General features: G+C 39.8%; 1 protein-coding gene across 2 annotated transcripts in view; it reads left to right on the forward strand.

The window, feature by feature from the left end:
- Positions 1-4,055: 4,055 nt before the first annotated feature.
- Positions 4,056-18,675, forward strand: part of LOC110459732 — a 42,422-nt gene continuing 27,802 nt past the window's right edge. Inside the window, exon 1 of one of the 2 annotated variants that reach the window (XM_021512136.1) lies at positions 4,056-5,115. In XM_021512136.1, coding sequence (XP_021367811.1) covers positions 4,898-5,115 — 218 coding nt within the window. In that variant the 5' untranslated portion in view covers positions 4,056-4,897. Of the gene's footprint in view, positions 5,116-16,675; positions 17,389-18,675 lie in introns of those variants that run through there. The other variant, XR_002463924.1, reaches the window with a different exon arrangement.

Below are 18,675 nucleotides of genomic sequence, written 5' to 3' on the forward strand. Positions count from 1 at the left end.
CATGTTTTGGCTATTTCTGCATAGCAACGCAATTGTGTTGCAATGGTAGGGCGTCTACGCATGCCCATTAGAAAAAATCTGCACCAGAAAAGATAGCCCCATTTAACTTATATGATATATATAACATTAAATGGTAAATAAATTCAAGTTGAAATTTTTACTTTTAATGTAGTTAAAAATGACCATTAAGTCCTTTGTGAAGTGACCAGTGTATAATCCACCCCAAATAACATGTGTTGCTATTAAGCCGCAAATATGTGACATAAAGCTACATTTAAAGTCACAGGGATCAAATGTGTTAAAACCTTTGAACACCTTCCTGTGATTAACTAAGACATGATAATGATGTTATGATGTGAGGCTATAAAATTTCCTCAAAAATGACTTTGACCTACTTTCAAGATTCGATCCCTGATCGGGTCACCTGCCCGACCACGTCGCTTTTCTCCCGGTACTAGCTTGTTTCCTCCCACGTCATCGGAAAAGAGCTGAAAAAAAATGATAATAACTGTAAACTAAATAAACTTTACGTTGCATATTTAACGATATATTGATGTAGATGTATAGAGAATTTAGTTTCAAACAAAATGGGGGGGGGGGGGGGGGGGAGAGAAAATTTTACTACTAACACGGAATTAGATTAGTTATTTAAGTCCGTGCTACTAGTAACCGAGATAGTCAATCAAATGATGGGCGTTATATCGATACGGTAGTCTTCATTTCTGATACAGTGGGCCGTATTCAGGTCAAGTCACCGATATCTGCCCAATGAAATGATCATTTCGGTCTATTTATAAATCGGCACGCGGCCTGAAAATAGCAACGTTGCTGAAAAATGGCGTTAAAGCTAGCTTTTGATAAATCGTTGTTGATTTTAACATGATCAATTATCAATAAAGGGCGTTATCAACTGTTTCTTTTATGACTGGTAATGCATAAATAAATAATGTGAAGATTTAAAAAAAAATGTAAAATAGTAATGTTTTAGTAATGTTTTTATTTCCGAAGACTGATATTCTCAACAAACTGTAACCAAAAGTGTGTGTAATGTTCTTTGGAGGTACTCCCAGTAGAGACTTCGGGAACTGTTCCTTTCTGAGCATGTGACAAAATCAGATAAAAACCATTAGTCTTGCCGCACCGACAAACGTACATAGGTCTAGTTTCGCCTATATATGTGATGATTTTTTTCACACTAAACGTGTGATATTTTTTAGCGAAATCTGAAATGAAGAAAGATAACAACAATTTTTATTTTTATTTATAGGTTTGTATTCTTTTATTTCCCCTCGATAATAAAGTTGCATTTTAATCCCGCGAGAATACGCCAATTGAGAATTCCAACTAATTTCTAAATTTTCTCTAAATAAAAAAATGATTAGAAAGCGTGAATATTGTTTTCATTATGTTTAAGAGGTTAGTCTTGTGTATTTTTTTCAGAATATACTTCCCATTTCCTCTATGAGACTGCTACTCTCGGACGAAAATTAAGGGCAACATATAGCACAGGAAGTAACTCTTCACGCACGCATGTGTTTATCGGGCGACCGAGCGAAGATCTATTTAGAAAGCAAGTTGTATACACGTTTACTTCTGTTTCTATCGACAATTTTGACTTTTCGACCCTTTACACCACTATTCACTCGGGAACGCATAAGTTCTCTTGTTATGCGAGCTTTCTTTCGAAGCAATACGGCGATATCAATATATGGTTGTAAATTAATTTGGAGCATATTTCGTTATAAGTACATCAGGGGCTATAATGAATTAGACTGAGGACGATGTTGTTGAAATGATGGAGTTATTGGTTGACAATATCCATGTTGAGTTCAGTGGCAATATTTTGGAGCAAACCGTAGGCATTATCATGGAAACAAACTACCACTCTATTGGCCGATTTGTTTCTGTTTTCATACGAAGTTGAATTTATTGATGAGCTTATCAGGACTGGTAACAGGTAGACTAGTCCCCAAGTTTACGTTCAAATATATCGACGATGTGCTGTCTTTGAATAGCAAGAAAATCATTGACCACATCGGCCGTATATACCCACCAGAGCTTGATATCAAGTACGCCACAGACTCCCTCTACTAAGGCCGCTTTCCTCGATCTTTACTTACAACATGACCAACATGGACGGCCTACTAGCTACTAAGCTGTATGGTAAGCGGGACATTTGTGGAGTATGGACAAATGTTAGCGTTGCCATCAGAATCTAGCAGGGTCTCGATATACGAGGACGTGACACTACTTGGATTCAACATTAATTCACATGCCGTGTCTCATCGATGAGGCAGAAGAGCCTTACCCTTCCAGAACACCTGGTCATTCGTGTAAATCTTTCTTTTGATCACATTTTGCTTTTCTTTACGTTCCATGCGATGCCATGTATCATTTATAGAAGCTTATTTTCACTTTTTCAAAATTAATGATAGAATTGAGAAGAAATAAATAATAGCATCCGTTGACTCTTGATATTTGAACTACATTTATTTCGCGTTCTATTTATAGAACAACGCACCGGAAATATCGACTTGCAATAGAAAAGAAAAGTGGAGGATATCTATTTATTAAAAAAAATGAACTAATATTTTTAAAATTGATAATTAGTGATACATTACATCAACATTTACCTGAAAAGTTTCCCTTCGGATAGTCCAGAATAATCAAGTCGAACTACTTCCTTCTGCTTCTGGCTCCCTGTCTCCTGCATATAGACACGCAAGCACGCATACACTAAAACGCATGGAGGCACGTCCTTCAATTACCTTAGCTGTTAATAGGACGTTAAAGAAAATTAAAACAAACAGCTTCTGGCTTGTCAAGTCACGGACTTTAATAAAGAGCTTTGTGAGCAGATCATTTGTTTCTGAAATTCTAACGATGTGATGTTATTATGTAAGACTGTTTTGACAATCAGGAAGTCGGCGATGTTTTACAAGCAATGGCACGTAGTGGTACAGCACGGTAGCTTTCAGGTTTGGATCTGTCGCTTTTCTTAAATACTGGATGGCTAACGTGGAGATATGGAGATAGGGTTCTGATCTATCCTAATCGAGTTGTCCTCTCTTTCAGTATCCGAACAGGGATGTCATCAGATCATGCTGCCTTTCTAGGTTTGACGTTACTGCACAGCTTTTCTGTCGAAACAGGTCCTCTGATAACTTCTCTTTCGTGAATGCAGAAATTAACAGGTTTTTACGGCAGACTGGTCTGTTGCTACTATGATGACCTCTTCCCGTCTCGATACGTTAAGCCTTCAGAAAGTTTCAAATGTTCTTGTTGGATTGTAAATATAATAGCCATAGTCTGCTTGTATAGTCTTAATTCTGTCCAAAGACGATGCTTCTCCTACCGCTAGGCCTTGCTTTAGGTGGTTTAACACATGCTGTGTTGGAAGTCCCATGCATGTTGACTGATAGCTAATAACTTATTGTCACGGCGGCCAGACTAAAGCTTTCTCTGGTCGTATGAGCATGGTGTTGTGATATTGTCTTTATGATGAGGTGTTGGCTGTGGAAAGATTGAAATTGTGAAATTACCGTTATAATAAAGGGATACACGTCATGAAACTAGAGCCAGGGAATGAATATGACACCCAAGTCGTGAAGTAATGATGTAATTACATTGTATACACAGAATTGACCAAACTTTATACATGCTTTTTAAAGTCCAGTTTTATCTTTAAATTTCATACCGTATCATGATAACAGTTTGATCGAACTGTATTCCGCCGTATCGCCAGGTACACCCGTACAGCTTGCTAGTTGGTCGACGCTGAATAATCCGATATCGGCCCGTGAGGGAGTAAATAAATACCAGTATTTGTGAAAGTTAATTAGTATTTTACAGGTCAAGTGCGTGATATACGTCTTATGTCGTCAAGTTCGTTATATATACTTGGTTTGCTTAATTGAGAACATGTTCGCACGTCTCGTCAAATAACTGGACGGGAGGCTGAAATAATAATCACCATCGGTATCCGACCCTGCTGCTGTCCGACCGCTCCAATATATCGACCGCGCAATTCAAACCTATTACAGACCCGAGCCAAACGTCACACCCCGCGGTGTGACAGGTTTAGGCCGGTGAATTAGAACAAACTTCAATGGATTAGTGTATTATTTCTAAGTACTTGTACACTCTAAATAACATTTGATTCTATTGTATGGGTAAACGGACATATTTCCTTTGATTCATATCGGAAACATGTCAAAATTTGTCATAAACACGATGTGTAAACTATTTTGTTACGATGGAGTAGGTGGATAACATCGACTGGCCGTTAGCGCTAATTAAAACAGTATTGGTATTATTGTAATAAGAGGAAACACTTCGATCAGAATGGAAATGGAAACTGTCAGTGACGTGTTGGATCTGCGGTCCCGGTCTGGGTAGACACTATACTTCATACAGGACAGACAAAGACAGGAGACCTATCCCTCGGATACACAGAGATAGATACGGGTTTGTTAATATCTGACAGTGTAAGTTCACGGATTCGTTAATATCTGACAGTGTAAGTTCACGGATTCGTTAATATCTGACAGTGTATGTTCACGGATTTGTTAATATCTGACAGTGTATGTTCACGGATTCGTTAATATCTGACAGTGTATGTTCACGGATTCGTCAATATCTGACAGTGTAAGTTCACGGATTGATTAATTTCGGACAGTGTACATTCACGGATTAATTAATATCAGACAGTGTATCTTCACGGATTAATTAACATCTGACAGTTTTAGTTTACACAAACTCCCTTTTGTGATAACTTTGTTATAAGGTATTCAGAAAAAAACATAGCCATGTTGTTGGAATAAGTAGACTCAGAGCGTTTACACAAAGAACAGTCGTCGGTAGTAACAGTTCTGTCGTCAAATATTAGACAACTGGGATGGACCGACTTCCAGCACTACGTACCCGGGACGTGATCAGACAAACCGTGGATAAGGACCACTTGTTCCTCTCCCCCTGCGTGCTGAGCGAACTGACGGACGAAAACGTGTTTGGGGTCCAGCGTGTGGATATCAAGTTCTCTCCTAGGAGGTATAGACGGACCGGTGGATACCTCCCAAAGATCGTCCGCAAGAAGGTCACACCCTTCTTCGATAGGTAAGGTCAACGCTTACTCATTTCTGGACAAATTTTGGGATAATTTTTTTTTCAAAAGAAGTAAAGTGAATTATTTTGATCTGACAAAACTGTCCAACGGTTCCCCGGATATTTCCGTTACAATCATACGAAAAGTGCGTAAGGGTGGGAACACTGATGGGAAGATGAAGACAGATACTGCGAAACCTTAGAGTAAAATTACTGGTCATGAACAAATGTATACTTTGGTCTGTCTAAAGCATTTATTTTCTCGTCTTTGAAATGATTACCAGGCAAGGAGACAGTTTAAAATTAATGGAATATTACATACACTGTATTCATAACCCATTAAAGTAAAGCTTTGGTGAGACTTTGACTGGACAAGACACCCTGTTGTGATTTGTCACGGGTATAAACTGATCATTTGCTATTCTTATGAAAGTATCTAGGTACAAATTTTTACCTAGAGTGTTAACGAAACCCCTCGTATGGTTCTTTGCTTTTACAAACATTAGGACCGCTATATTGATGCTTCATAATTACCAAGTAATACAGAGAATCGTACGTGCATTACTTTTCTGACACGATGTGAACGTTCCACCGACAGAAAGTACGTCTCGGAAGTTTTTGCCGTCTTTGTCAAATTCTATATTCTACCTTCCTTCATTCGAAATGTAACACAGCATTTGCTTGGTAAATGAGATTGCATGTGCGTATTCACGTGAATTTGAAAAATGTGTACTGGGCGTGTAACTCATCTGTTGTTTACAAATAAGTGGATTATACAACATTGTGTTGGTCTAATGTAATGTTAATATATACAGCAAGAATACACTAATAAAATAACAAATCAAAACCACAATTCCTAAAGGACTTACAAACGACACGATCTCAACATTTTATTAGCATTATTTATTACATATCTTTCAAAAAATAGAAATACATTAAAGAAATATTCGCTCTTTAATTTGAGCCTTCGAAACCTGGCCGACTGCCCAACACTGTATCACTATACACCTGTGTTAAAGCATTTGCCATATCGATACAGAGGCGATATTGGAATATGGGAGGGTGTTGATCCGACATTAGCTACTTATCAGTATAGGTGGATTGTGGCATTAATTCTGTATTATAACATGTTTAAAAGTTTGGTTTACTGCCGACAATAAATCCGTTATACGGTAGTCCTACCAGCCAATACACATTGTATATCTGTAATACGGTTAAGAAGCTCTAATGTATATTGCACAAAGACAAAGCCATCCGATCTATACATGTATGTAGTACATGTATGTAGACACTTCGTCTAACCTGTATCGCTAATCAGGTAAGGCGGTACATATTTGTGCATGAAGATGAAAAGGAAGAAAAGACGACATGGTGGACGCAGAAATACGAGGTTTGATCTGTTAGATATAAGTAACGAAATAGTCCGTTTATTTCCATCGTCAAATATTGGCTCAGAAATCAATTGTACAGGTTTTTTTTATTCCATGTTGATATATCTGCGGTTATGTTTTTCTTCGTGTATCTATACATTCATATGGTATGTAAATGCACGCGCGGAATACCTCTCGTGGCTTAACGTTCGGTAGTGTACGGCCAAAACGTCCCCGGATGTATCACATACGGCTCTAGTCCGAATTATTCTGACGTTTTATCGACTTTTTTCATATCGGTTTGTCGTCGATTAACGTCAGAACTCCGGCCCTCTATAATATGCGGGAAATATGCGACCCGCGCCCGGAGCGCACTTCAAACTGATATTTTAGAAACAAATCGACACTTTCACACACATGTCGCACATGGATTGAAAGATCTATTCTTTATGCAATAGGTGGTATCAATAACATGTTTCAAAAAGATATTATGAAAAGTATTTTCCATACCGACCCATGTTTTTAATGGGAATTAGGCCATGAGCAATGTCACATGACTTGACGAGATCTCGCGTTACCGAAGGTATTTCTCAACGTTATGACGTAGGCCGGCGAGATTTTAGTCACGTGGCATTAGAAGGTGGGGCTATCAAAAAACTAGAGTAAAACAGAGCAGGGACCTGTCTCTGAACAGAGTATGTTTGAAAAGATATGTTTTAAGTGATTGTATTGGTTGATTGAGGCATGTTATGTATGTTCATCTTGTGAAGTGACGATTTGTTTCTAAAATATCAGTTTGAAGTGCGCTCCGGCCGCGGGTCGCACAGTTGCAAAGCTGATTAAGGCTAAAGTTTTCCCGTCTGCCCTGTACGGATGTGAACTATGGCAACTGTCTAGAACAGAACTAATCAAATTAGAGCGCGCTCAAAATTTTATCGTAAAATCCATTCAAGGGTTAAACATTAGAACTAGAACTGATATGGCCAACTCCTTAATTGGATGGACCTCCATAGAAGGTTACATTGATATAAGAAAACTTTTATTTCTCGGTCGTCTTTGTAGACTGGACAGTAAATACTTAACTCATACTATATTTCTCAAACGCCTATTCATGCATATTTTGAAGGAGTCCTGTCAAACTGGTTTTATTCCTGATATTGTGAGAATACTTCGCAAGTATGATTTGTTTAATTATCTGTTGCAGTATATATCAGATACAGTTTTTCCAAGTAGTTCATCATGGAAGTCAATTTCCTATAAAGCAGTTTATAATTGGGAAGAATTAATGATGTACGATAGAATGAACAACGATTCAGATTTCACAAGATTTTTGCTCATTCATGATGTAATTTCTCCACATATTTTATGGACAGTAGCATTAAAATTCCCTGAACATCTAAGCAAGATAAGCAATATAGTTCGATTATGTGCTAATTTAAGATCAACAAATATTATTGAATTATGCCATTTTTGTGGTATTTTACATAATGACTGTATAACACATACAGTAATCCATTGTACAAAAACTGAAAGTCTTAGAGACGATCTATGGTGTCTTATAAGTACGGCTTTTGATATAGAACTTGGCGTGTTCTTATCCTCTTTGTCTGATTATGATTTAATTCATGTATTACTAGGGGGTAGCCTTCCCCACATATTAAGCTCAACTGATTATGTAACCTTTGTACTGCATAATGCTATTTTTATTGACAAAATGTTGCTGTTGTTTCAGCGTTAATAATGATATAACACGTACAAACGTACGTACAATAGCAATGTCTAGCTAATTACTTTTTTTCTCTCTCTCTTATTTTGTGTTTGTTTACGTGTGGGTAAGCCTGAGAAGACCTTTGTGGAAGGGCTTTCCCCAACCCTTGGAAACCTCAGGATTCCCAGGCATTCTAATTATTTTGTATGATTTGCTGTTAACGAGACCATTCTTTCTGTATTTACTAAACTAATTCAAGTTTCATTAACTTCTCTCTTCATGTCTGTAGTTAACTGATGTATTTATGTGCATGTAAGTATCAATTAATAATATTTGATTTGTATTTTGACTACACTGTATATTTTTGTAACTCTTCAATTTGGAGGAAATAAAGAAATAATAATAATAGAGGGCCGGAGTTCTGACGTTAATCGACGACAGACCGATATGAAAAAAGTCGATAAAACGTCAGAATAATTCTGACTAATACGGCTCCAGCAATGTTTATACCCGCGGTAATGATCCTACTAACACGTATGGTTGTTATTATCATCATCTATGTTACAGTGTTTATGATTGGTTTATAACAGTTCCGGTGTCTCCAGAAAACAGATGACACCGATGAGACATAATCCTTTTTAGCTCTCTGGCACTCTGGTGCATGGCGATAGGGTGGCGGCGTCATCATAACGTTTCACTTTTATGATGTCTTGTGGCGCTTAATTTATAGGCCGCAACTTTACTCATAAAAAATGATCTCTGAAAATGTTTTAATCCTAAAATATGTTAAATCAACTTTCGGCCATCCAAGAGATGAGCCATGTTCCGCCAATACCTTGTTGTGTCATTTTCTCTGAGTAAACAGAGCGTGCTGTCCTGTAAGGAGGTGTGAGGGTTTATAACTATAGAAGTGCAGTGTAAAAATGATCATTATATAGCAACGTACAGTGGTAGTGGCACCTGTACTAGCGTACTAATACCACTGGTCGGTTATGATTGTGCCGACTGTGATCTCTTATTTCCGAACCACTGTTTCTTTCCTGCTGTTTCCGCCTGAAATCTAGGTGAACAAATTAGCCTTGAAACCTTTATGACAAATATCTCTACTCGCAGTTTACGTAATATAGATCCCATTTATATCCTACAAACACAAACAATATAGTAAAATATGAATATAACACACAAAATACATGTCCTTGGGTTCATTAGTTATAAAATAAGCAAACAATAGAGTTTACCGTGTCATAGTTCGACCAAAATAATAGGGTTTCCCGTAAAAAGTTTGGCAATTTGTCACGTCATTAAAGCCCTTTAGCACAGATTATAATGGTGTTCCTTCTACTATAGTGTTAATCAATTTGACATGTGACCTTCGCCTTCTTTTATATATATATATATTTGGTTTCACTTTAAATTGTTGTAAGGTGTAAAAATAAAAAATAATTTATTCTGATTGATGATAATACATGTCAGCAATTTTAATTGGTTGACCCACAGTTATAGTTGTATTAAAGTTTAACCCATCCAGCCACTGCCCACGCTCGACGTTTGCTGTCTTTAGCCGTTTCACTAATGTCCATTCTCCTTTCCCATCTCGTCACTGGTCACTAAGCGCTGCCGACTTTACTGTCATCGCTGGATTGTAAATGCAAATGAAACTCGCATTATTGCAAAGAGAGTGCCGTGGATATCATACTGTAGCGTTATATAGGAAATATAAGTACACAAAATCGTTGCCATTACTGTCGGGGTGTTACAACTATTTGACTTCAGTGATCACTTCAATGCTGTACGGTTATATCAGTGTAATGTAATGTATACATGTCTCTGTGTAATGTATAGTACCATTATATCGGATACATGTCTCTGTGTAATATATAGTACCATTATATCGGATACATGTCTCTGTGTAACGTATATTTCTATCGGGATGTCAACAGAGCTGTACCATTATATCGGATACATGTCTCTGGGGAACGTATATTTCTATCGGGATGTCATCAGAGCTGTACCATTACATCGGATACATGTCTCTGTGTAATGTATATTTCTATCGTGATGTCATCAGAGCTGTACCATTATATCGGATACATGGCTCTGTGTAATGTATATTTCTATCGGGATGTCATCGGAGCTGTACCATTATATCGGATACATGTCTCTGGGGAACGTATATTTCTATCGGGATGTCATCAGAGCTGTACCATAATATCGGATACATGTCTCTGTGTAATGTATATTTCTATCGGGATGGCATCAGAGCTGTACCATTATATCGGATACATGTCTCTGGGGAACGTATATTTCTATCGGGATGTCATCAGAGCTGTACCATAATATCGGATACATGTCTCTGTGTAATGTATATTTCTATCGGGAGGTAATGAGAGCTGTACCATTATATCGGATACATGTCTCTGTGGAACGTATATTTCTATCGGGATGTCATCAGAGCTGTACCATAATATCGGATACATGTCTCTGTGTAATGTATATTTCTATCGGGATGTACTCAGAGCTGTACCATTATATCGGATACATGTCTCTGGGGAACGTATATTTCTATCGGGATGTCATCAGAGCTGTACCATAATATCGGATACATGTCTCTGTGTAATGTATATTTCTATCGTGATGTCATCAGAGCTGTACCATTATATCGGATACATGGCTCTGTGTAATGTATATTTCTATCGGGATGTCATCGGAGCTGTACCATTATATCGGATACATGTCTCTGGGGAACGTATATTTCTATCGGGATGTCATCAGAGCTGTACCATTATATCGAATACATGTCTCTGTGTAATGTATATTTCTAACGGGATGTCATCAGAGCTGTACCATTATATCGGGTACATGTCTCTGTGTAATGTATAGTACCATTATACCGAATACATGTCTCTGTGTAATGTATATTTCTATCGTGATGTCATCAGAGCTGTACCATTATATCGGATACATGTCTCTGGGGAACGTATATTTCTATCGGGATGTCATCAGAGCTGTACCATTACATCGGATACATGTCTCTGTGTAATGTATATTTCTATCGGGATGGCATCAGAGCTGTACCATTATATCGGATACATGTCTCTGGGGAACGTATATTTCTATCGGGATGTCATCAGAGCTGTACCATTATACCGAATACATGTCTCTGTGTAATGTAGATTTCTATCGGGATGTCATCAGAGCTGTACCATAATATCGGATACATGTCTCTGTGTAATGTATATTTCTATCGGGATGTCATCAGAGCTGTACCATTATACCGAATACATGTCTCTGTGTAATGTATAGTACCATTATACCGAATACATGTCTCTGTGTAATGTATATTTCTATCGGGATGTCATCAGAGCTGTACCATTATATCGGATACATGTCTCTGTGTAATGTTACAAACCCACCTAATATAGGAGTTTGTAGTTACCCATGAGGCGGACGTTGAGTCTGGTAGAAAATGCCCTACCTCCGTTTTCATATGAATTGCAGAATACAACACCGAGTCCTTAATATCATGTATGCGCACGCGTTGATCCATGACATAATCATTTTTGAAGCCAAGAGTTTATAGATATTTACAGTTGGAAATCATTTCAGATTTTGAGTTTGTATTGAAATAGTGCTCGAAATATACACAGCTATCTTTTAAACAGTAGACACATTCCACAAACACACTGGCGGGGCTTGACAGGGATCATACATCTACCGACGTCAAAACTTTCTCTACCTACAGTTACTGATTCATTGACCTCGTTCGTGTTTAATAAAATTATATCTGGTAGAACACGCTAACACAACACATTGACGATCAGCAATAATTGAGTCGGTCAATTAAAACACCATTAAAATATTCCCTTTGTTACAGTTTCAACCCCTTTACATAGTTTCATATAATGTAGACCCCGTCCGAAACTGTCTGTTGTCTTTTTGTTTTCTTTCTTAAAGTTTCTGGTTGTGTTCTTACTTTGAATAAAGAGTTGCCTTCATTGTTACCGTTTGAACGATTTTCCCGATGCATGCTGAGATATACACGGTATCACTGTCTTCCTTGTCTGCTATGGTGACAACCGTACAGGTCGGGGAATGAGAAAACAATACACATGCTCTCACCCACTGCTTGTTGTAAGGGGCAACAGACGTGGGAACCTCCTTCAAACTTGGGGATAGGCTTTTGTGCTCTCTATCTAGGGACACAAAGCGACCAAACAAAAGCTGCTGCTCCCATTGCAATATTTGGAATCTTTGTATTTCTCTCTCCTTCTTACTACCTTTTATTTTCTAGCGCCTTGCTTGACAATACCTCACTTCCATCCTTGAGGTCAATCAGGAAGGCAATTGATTCCGTCCTCAGGCCGGGACATACCAAAGTCCCCCAAAATAGTAGTTGTTATTCTCTACAAAACTTTCAGCATTGAGGGTAATGGCAACAACTGGTTGACCCGTTGTCAGTATAATGTGACCAGCTGGAATGCTATTCTGTGTGCCTTTGTCATGGTATTTAACTGAGGTATCACTCTAAAGTCGGCATCAGATCTTCATTATCACTAGAAGGCAAGTACACCAACAAACCCCGCCATCTATAGTACACACTTCCAACCCCGCCTCCCATAGTACGCACTTCTCATCCCTGCCTCCCATAGTACAAACTTCTCATCCCCGCCTCCCATAGTACACTCTTCTCATCCCCGCCTCCGATAGTACATACTTCTCATCCCCGCCTCCCATAGTACAAACTTCTCATCCCCGCCTCCCATAGTAAACCCTTTTCGTCCCAAATCCGATAGTCCACCCTTCTCATCCCCGCCTCCCATAGTACAACCTTCTCATCCCCGCCTCCCATAGTACACTCTTCTCATCCCCGCCTCCCATAGTACACACTTCTCATCCCCGCCTCCCATAGTACAAACTTCTCATCTCAGCCTCCCATAGTACACTCTTCTCATCCCCGCCTCCCATAGTAAACACTTTTCGTCCCAAATCCGATAGTACACACTTCTCATCCCAGCCTCCCATAGTACACGCGTCTCATCCCCGCCTCCCATAGTACACACTTCTCATCCCCCGCCTTCCATAGTACAAACTTCTCATCCCTGCCTCCCATAGTACACACTTCTCATCCCCCGCCTTCCATTGTACAAACTTCTCATCCCTGCCTCCCATAGTACACACTTCTCATCCCCGCCTCCCATAGTACACACTTCTCATCCCCACCTCCCATAGTACAAACTTCTCATCCCCGCCTCCCATAGTACACACTTCTCATCCCCGCCTCCCATAGTACACACTTCTCATCCCAGCCTCCCATAGTACACACTTCTCATCCCAGCCTCCCATAGTACACACTTCTCATCCCAGCCTCCCATAGTACACACTTCTCATCCCAGCCTCCCATAGTACACACTTCTCATCCCAGCCTCCCATAGTACACACTTCTCATCCCAGCCTCCCATAGTACACACTTCTCATCCCAGCCTCCCATAGTACACACTTCTCATCCCAGCCTCCCATAGTACACACTTCTCATCCCAGCCTCCCATAGTACACACTTCTCATCCCAGCCTCCCATAGTACACACTTCTCATCCCAGCCTCCCATAGTACACACTTCTCATCCCAGCCTCCCATAGTACACACTTCTCATCCCAGCCTCCCATAGTACACACTTCTCATCCCAGCCTCCCATAGTACACACTTCTCATCCCAGCCTCCCATAGTACACACTTCTCATCCCAGCCTCCCATAGTACACACTTCTCATCCCAGCCTCCCATAGTACACACTTCTCATCCCAGCCTCCCATAGTACACACTTCTCATCCCAGCCTCCCATAGTACACACTTCTCATCCCAGCCTCCCATAGTACACACTTCTCATCCCAGCCTCCCATAGTACACACTTCTCATCCCAGCCTCCCATAGTACACACTTCTCATCCCAGCCTCCCATAGTACACACTTCTCATCCCAGCCTCCCATAGTACACACTTCTCATCCCAGCCTCCCATAGTACACACTTCTCATCCCAGCCTCCCATAGTACACACTTCTCATCCCCCGCCTTCCATTGTAGACACTTCTCATCCCAGCCTCCCATAGTACACACTTCTCATCCCAGCCGCCCATATAACACACTTCTAATCCCCCGCCTCCCATTGTATACACTTATCATCCCCCCCTCCCATAGAACACACTTCTCATCCCCCCCTCCCATAGTACACACTTCTCATTCCACCCTCCCATAGTACACACTTCTCATCCCAATAGTACACACTTCTCATCCCCGCCTCCCATAGGACACACTTCTCATCCCCCGCCTTCCATTGTAGACACTTCTCATCCCAGCCTCCCATATTACACACTTCTTATCCCCGCTCCCATAGCCTCCCATTGTATACACTTATCATCCCCGCCTCCCATAGAACACACTTCTCATCCCCGCCTCCCATAGTACACACTTCTCATCCCAATAGTACACACTTCTCATCCCCGCCTCCCATAGTACACGCGTCTCATCCCAGCCTCCCATAGTACACACTTCTTATCCCCGCTCCCATAGTACACACTTCTCATTCCACCCTCCCATAGTACACACTTCTCATCCCAGCCACCCATAATACACACTTCTCATCCCAGCTCCCTATCTCAATTGGAGTTTTGTCAAATTCGGATTATTTATTAACCAAAAGCCCTTAGGCTTAAAGGTACACATATATATATATACATATAATAATATTTTCTCGAAATAAAACTAGAATGGACAGAAGAGTGACATCACAGTATGTATAAAACACTGTGCAATAACGTACATTACATTTATGAACGCTAAAATACATAAACCTATAATTAACGACCCTTGAATGCTACATATAAATATTTTCCTAAATTTGATAACCCTCTAATATCATCATTTGTATTAAGAAATTGTACTAATTTGAAAACGGAGTGTTTTTTCTGTAATAGTACTGCTTGATTAATCTTTGCCTTAAATCGCTATAAAGTGGACAGATCACAATACTATGATACTCGCCTTCTATATCTCTCCAATAACATCGGGTACAACTCTATGTAAGACGTTCTGGTGTCCTCCAATTTCTGCATTTGATTTATGAGACGATACCCTAAATCTAGTAAACATGTGTTATATTTATTTTCAATGGGTTTACTTAAACAAAATTGAATACAATAAAATCCCTTTAGGCGAAGCTGTTACTTTTGACAATATGTTTTGTTTGGTAGTATCGATCAGTCTGTTCTATTATTTAAAAACCACTATTAAATGGCAATGAGGTGTCAAAGATATAATTAAATCCTTTAGTTGCTAACTCATTCTAAATATTTCAGATGATTCAGATTATTTAGTTCCCTGTGTGAGACACATCGGAGAGTAGCCATACAATGGCATACAAATACTACAGTACATTACAAAAATACAATGGTACATGTATACAATAATGGTCGAATACAATATGATGCAGATTGTAAAATGGCATACGTGATAACAACACAGTATATTACAATGACATACTCATGTATCGTGCAGTACGACAAAATAACAATCATCATAAGAGACAGCATATTCCACTGTTACACAAGGCACACAAACTAACCCTGTAGTCGCAAATGATGCATCAGAAAATGATCGCAATGCCATAATACTCATGCATGCCATGGAACAAAATAGGACAAAATCTAAATGTCGACCAATCGGAAGCTTTATTGCTATACACAAAATAAAAACAAGTTATACCCAGAAAGCCCCTAATACTTCAGCTAATCAGAGACCACTGTGGCCAAGTATCATATCTGTTACATGTAGGTAACTAGATATCGGACGTCAACGCTTCATAGATATCGAACGTCAACGCTTTATTGATACACGTGCACTAGTTTCTATGAAACGCTGGTAGACAAAAGAAGAAGAAACAGAGCCCCAAAATCATTCGAATATCTTAATAACAAGAAGCAAAATGTCTTCAAACTCGTTTAGGGAACTTAACTAGTATATAGAGACTGGGAGTGTAAAATAAAATATAAAAGCAAGCTTAACGGATATTTTGCCCAAGATCTGGGGACTAAACATCTAAAATTGTTTAAATGTTCATACATGGCGAGTACAGTATTGTGTCTACTTCTGACATTTCTCACCCGGAAAGAAAATCGTGCATGGATGAGAAATCGTGGCGTAACAGCGTCCAAGTGGCAAGATATAGTTACTGCATGTTAATAGTATCGAAATATCAAGACCGAACATGGCGATCGTTATGCGCCATGAAAAAGCTTGTCATAAAGCCTGATTGAAAATAACCTTCTGTAAAATTCAATCGTTCAAGGCTTGGATGAGAAAAATCAACATTTAAGTTAACGCGTCTATGGCGATAATACCAGGCGTATTGAATACTAAACAGGGGTTTGACTGATCAAATATTCATATCTATACATTTATTCATTATTTTTACTTAGGGATGTGGCGTGTTTGCGTATCCACTTATAGGTTAGCGTTCCATATTGTACGACGGCAGAAAAGAACTTTGACTCACAGTTTACGGTGAACTTCTCTCGTAATGTTTCGTCCAAAGTTTACATATAATCACGGAATACATCACTAAGATGTGTTGACACACCATCTTGGATGTATCGCACACGAAACAATAATTTCTTAAGAAAGTCCGATAAGTTTTGTGTAGATAGTTATAGGAGAATTGGCAAAGACATGGCTTAGCGTCTTGGGTATAATTCTGTTTGTTTCTGTGACGGCGCCACAAAATGCTGGTAATTTGTCACAACACCGCAGAACGAGAGTAAAACTTCAGTTAAATACATGTGATGGCCAAACACCGTTCCTGTTACCCAAGGAAGTTATTGTTAATTTGTGATAAACATGATTCAGATATTGTTCTAACTCGGGATTACAAGGTTTACATTAATGCTGTATGGTATGCCATGTCACACGTGAATATTTGAACACGGTCAAGTACGTTTGATATCGTGATTGATATCTTAGACCGTAAACGTTCTGTTTTGTGGTCGATTGGTTTAAGCGTGAGAAGTACAGATATACACCTGTATAGAACTGTGGTACATTGCTGAAGCGTTTACACTGCCGAATACGATGGTGATGTCGTGAACGGAATTGTTCATTACAATGAATAACGTTGTGGTCTCAACAGGGTGTTTCCTCGGAGAGCGTTCTTAAAACTGTTCAGGTAAGGGCAATATTTCAGTGGCAAACTGGGCTCTCAAGATAGTCCAGGTAAGTAAAGTCTAAAATCGATATTTTGTGGAGATTTCGGAGGAGAGAGACATAAGTTGTATAGGAGTTTTATATACAAACCACCGGCTGTGATTACACAAAAAGGGTTTGGTCGTAATGGCGCCTATTTTTCCAGCAGACACAGTTCCAGACAGGATTTTTTTTTGGTCTCGTGTAAGAAAAACTTGAACTGAATTAAGTGTTACTTAAGGTACAGAACTGAAGTAAGGTATTGCACCAGTATGATATCTAGTTTACGTTCGTACAAGGTCAAGCCCTTCGTCTTACCGAACCCAAGAGTATTCCGCAAACATGGGTAGGATATCATAGCTTTTTGAGTAGTGTTGACACTTTTTAATCTCTTGTATTTGTTTGCTATTCAGTGCTGTATTGTCTTGCGTAACGTAATGTTATCAAAAAACATCCATCAAAAATAGCTCGGATTGGGCCATGTTACATGTATAGGTAACTTACGGTGCTGGTTGCTATAAATACATCAGTTAACCTTCGTTCAACAGTAGTCATACACTTTTGTTTTTACATTTATATATCGTGACAAGTTACCATACTGTATACGTATCTTTGTGTGTAATTTGAAGCGTTGATGAAGCTAACCATACATGAGTTGGGGGCCACTTCTGGGTACTGTCGGGGGCCACTTCTGGGTAGTGTTTGGGGCCACTTATTGGTAGTGTTGGAGGCCACTTCTGGGTACTGTTGGGGGCCACTTCTGGGTAGTGTTGGAGGCCAATGCTGGGGGGTGTTGGGAGCCACTGCTGGGTAGCGTTGGGAGCCACTATTGGGTAGTGTTGGGGGCCAATGCTGGGGAGTGTTGGAGGCCACTGCTGGGTAGTGTTGGGGGCCACTGTTGGGTAGTGTTGGAGGTCATTGCTGGGAAGTGTTGGGGGCCACTTCTGGGTAGTGTTGGAGGCCACTGTTGGGTAGTGTTGGGGGCCACTTCTGGGTAGTGTTGGAGGCCACTGTTGGGTAGTGTTGGGGGCCACTTCTGGGTAGTGTTGGAGGCCAATGCTTGGTAATGTTGGAGGCCACTGCTGGGTAGTGTTGGGAGCCATTGCTGGGTAGTAATGGGGGCCACTGTTGGGTAGTGTTGGGGGCCACTGCCAGGTAGTGTTGTGGGTAGTGTTGGGGGCCACTGCTAGGTAGTGTTAGGGGCCACTACTGGGTAGTGTAAGGGTAGTGTTGGGGGCCACTGCTGGGTAGTGTTGGGGGGGGGGGGGGA

Source organism: Mizuhopecten yessoensis, unplaced genomic scaffold, assembly GCF_002113885.1.
Source record: "Mizuhopecten yessoensis strain PY_sf001 unplaced genomic scaffold, ASM211388v2 scaffold10201, whole genome shotgun sequence".
Classification (NCBI taxonomy): domain Eukaryota; kingdom Metazoa; phylum Mollusca; class Bivalvia; order Pectinida; family Pectinidae; genus Mizuhopecten; species Mizuhopecten yessoensis.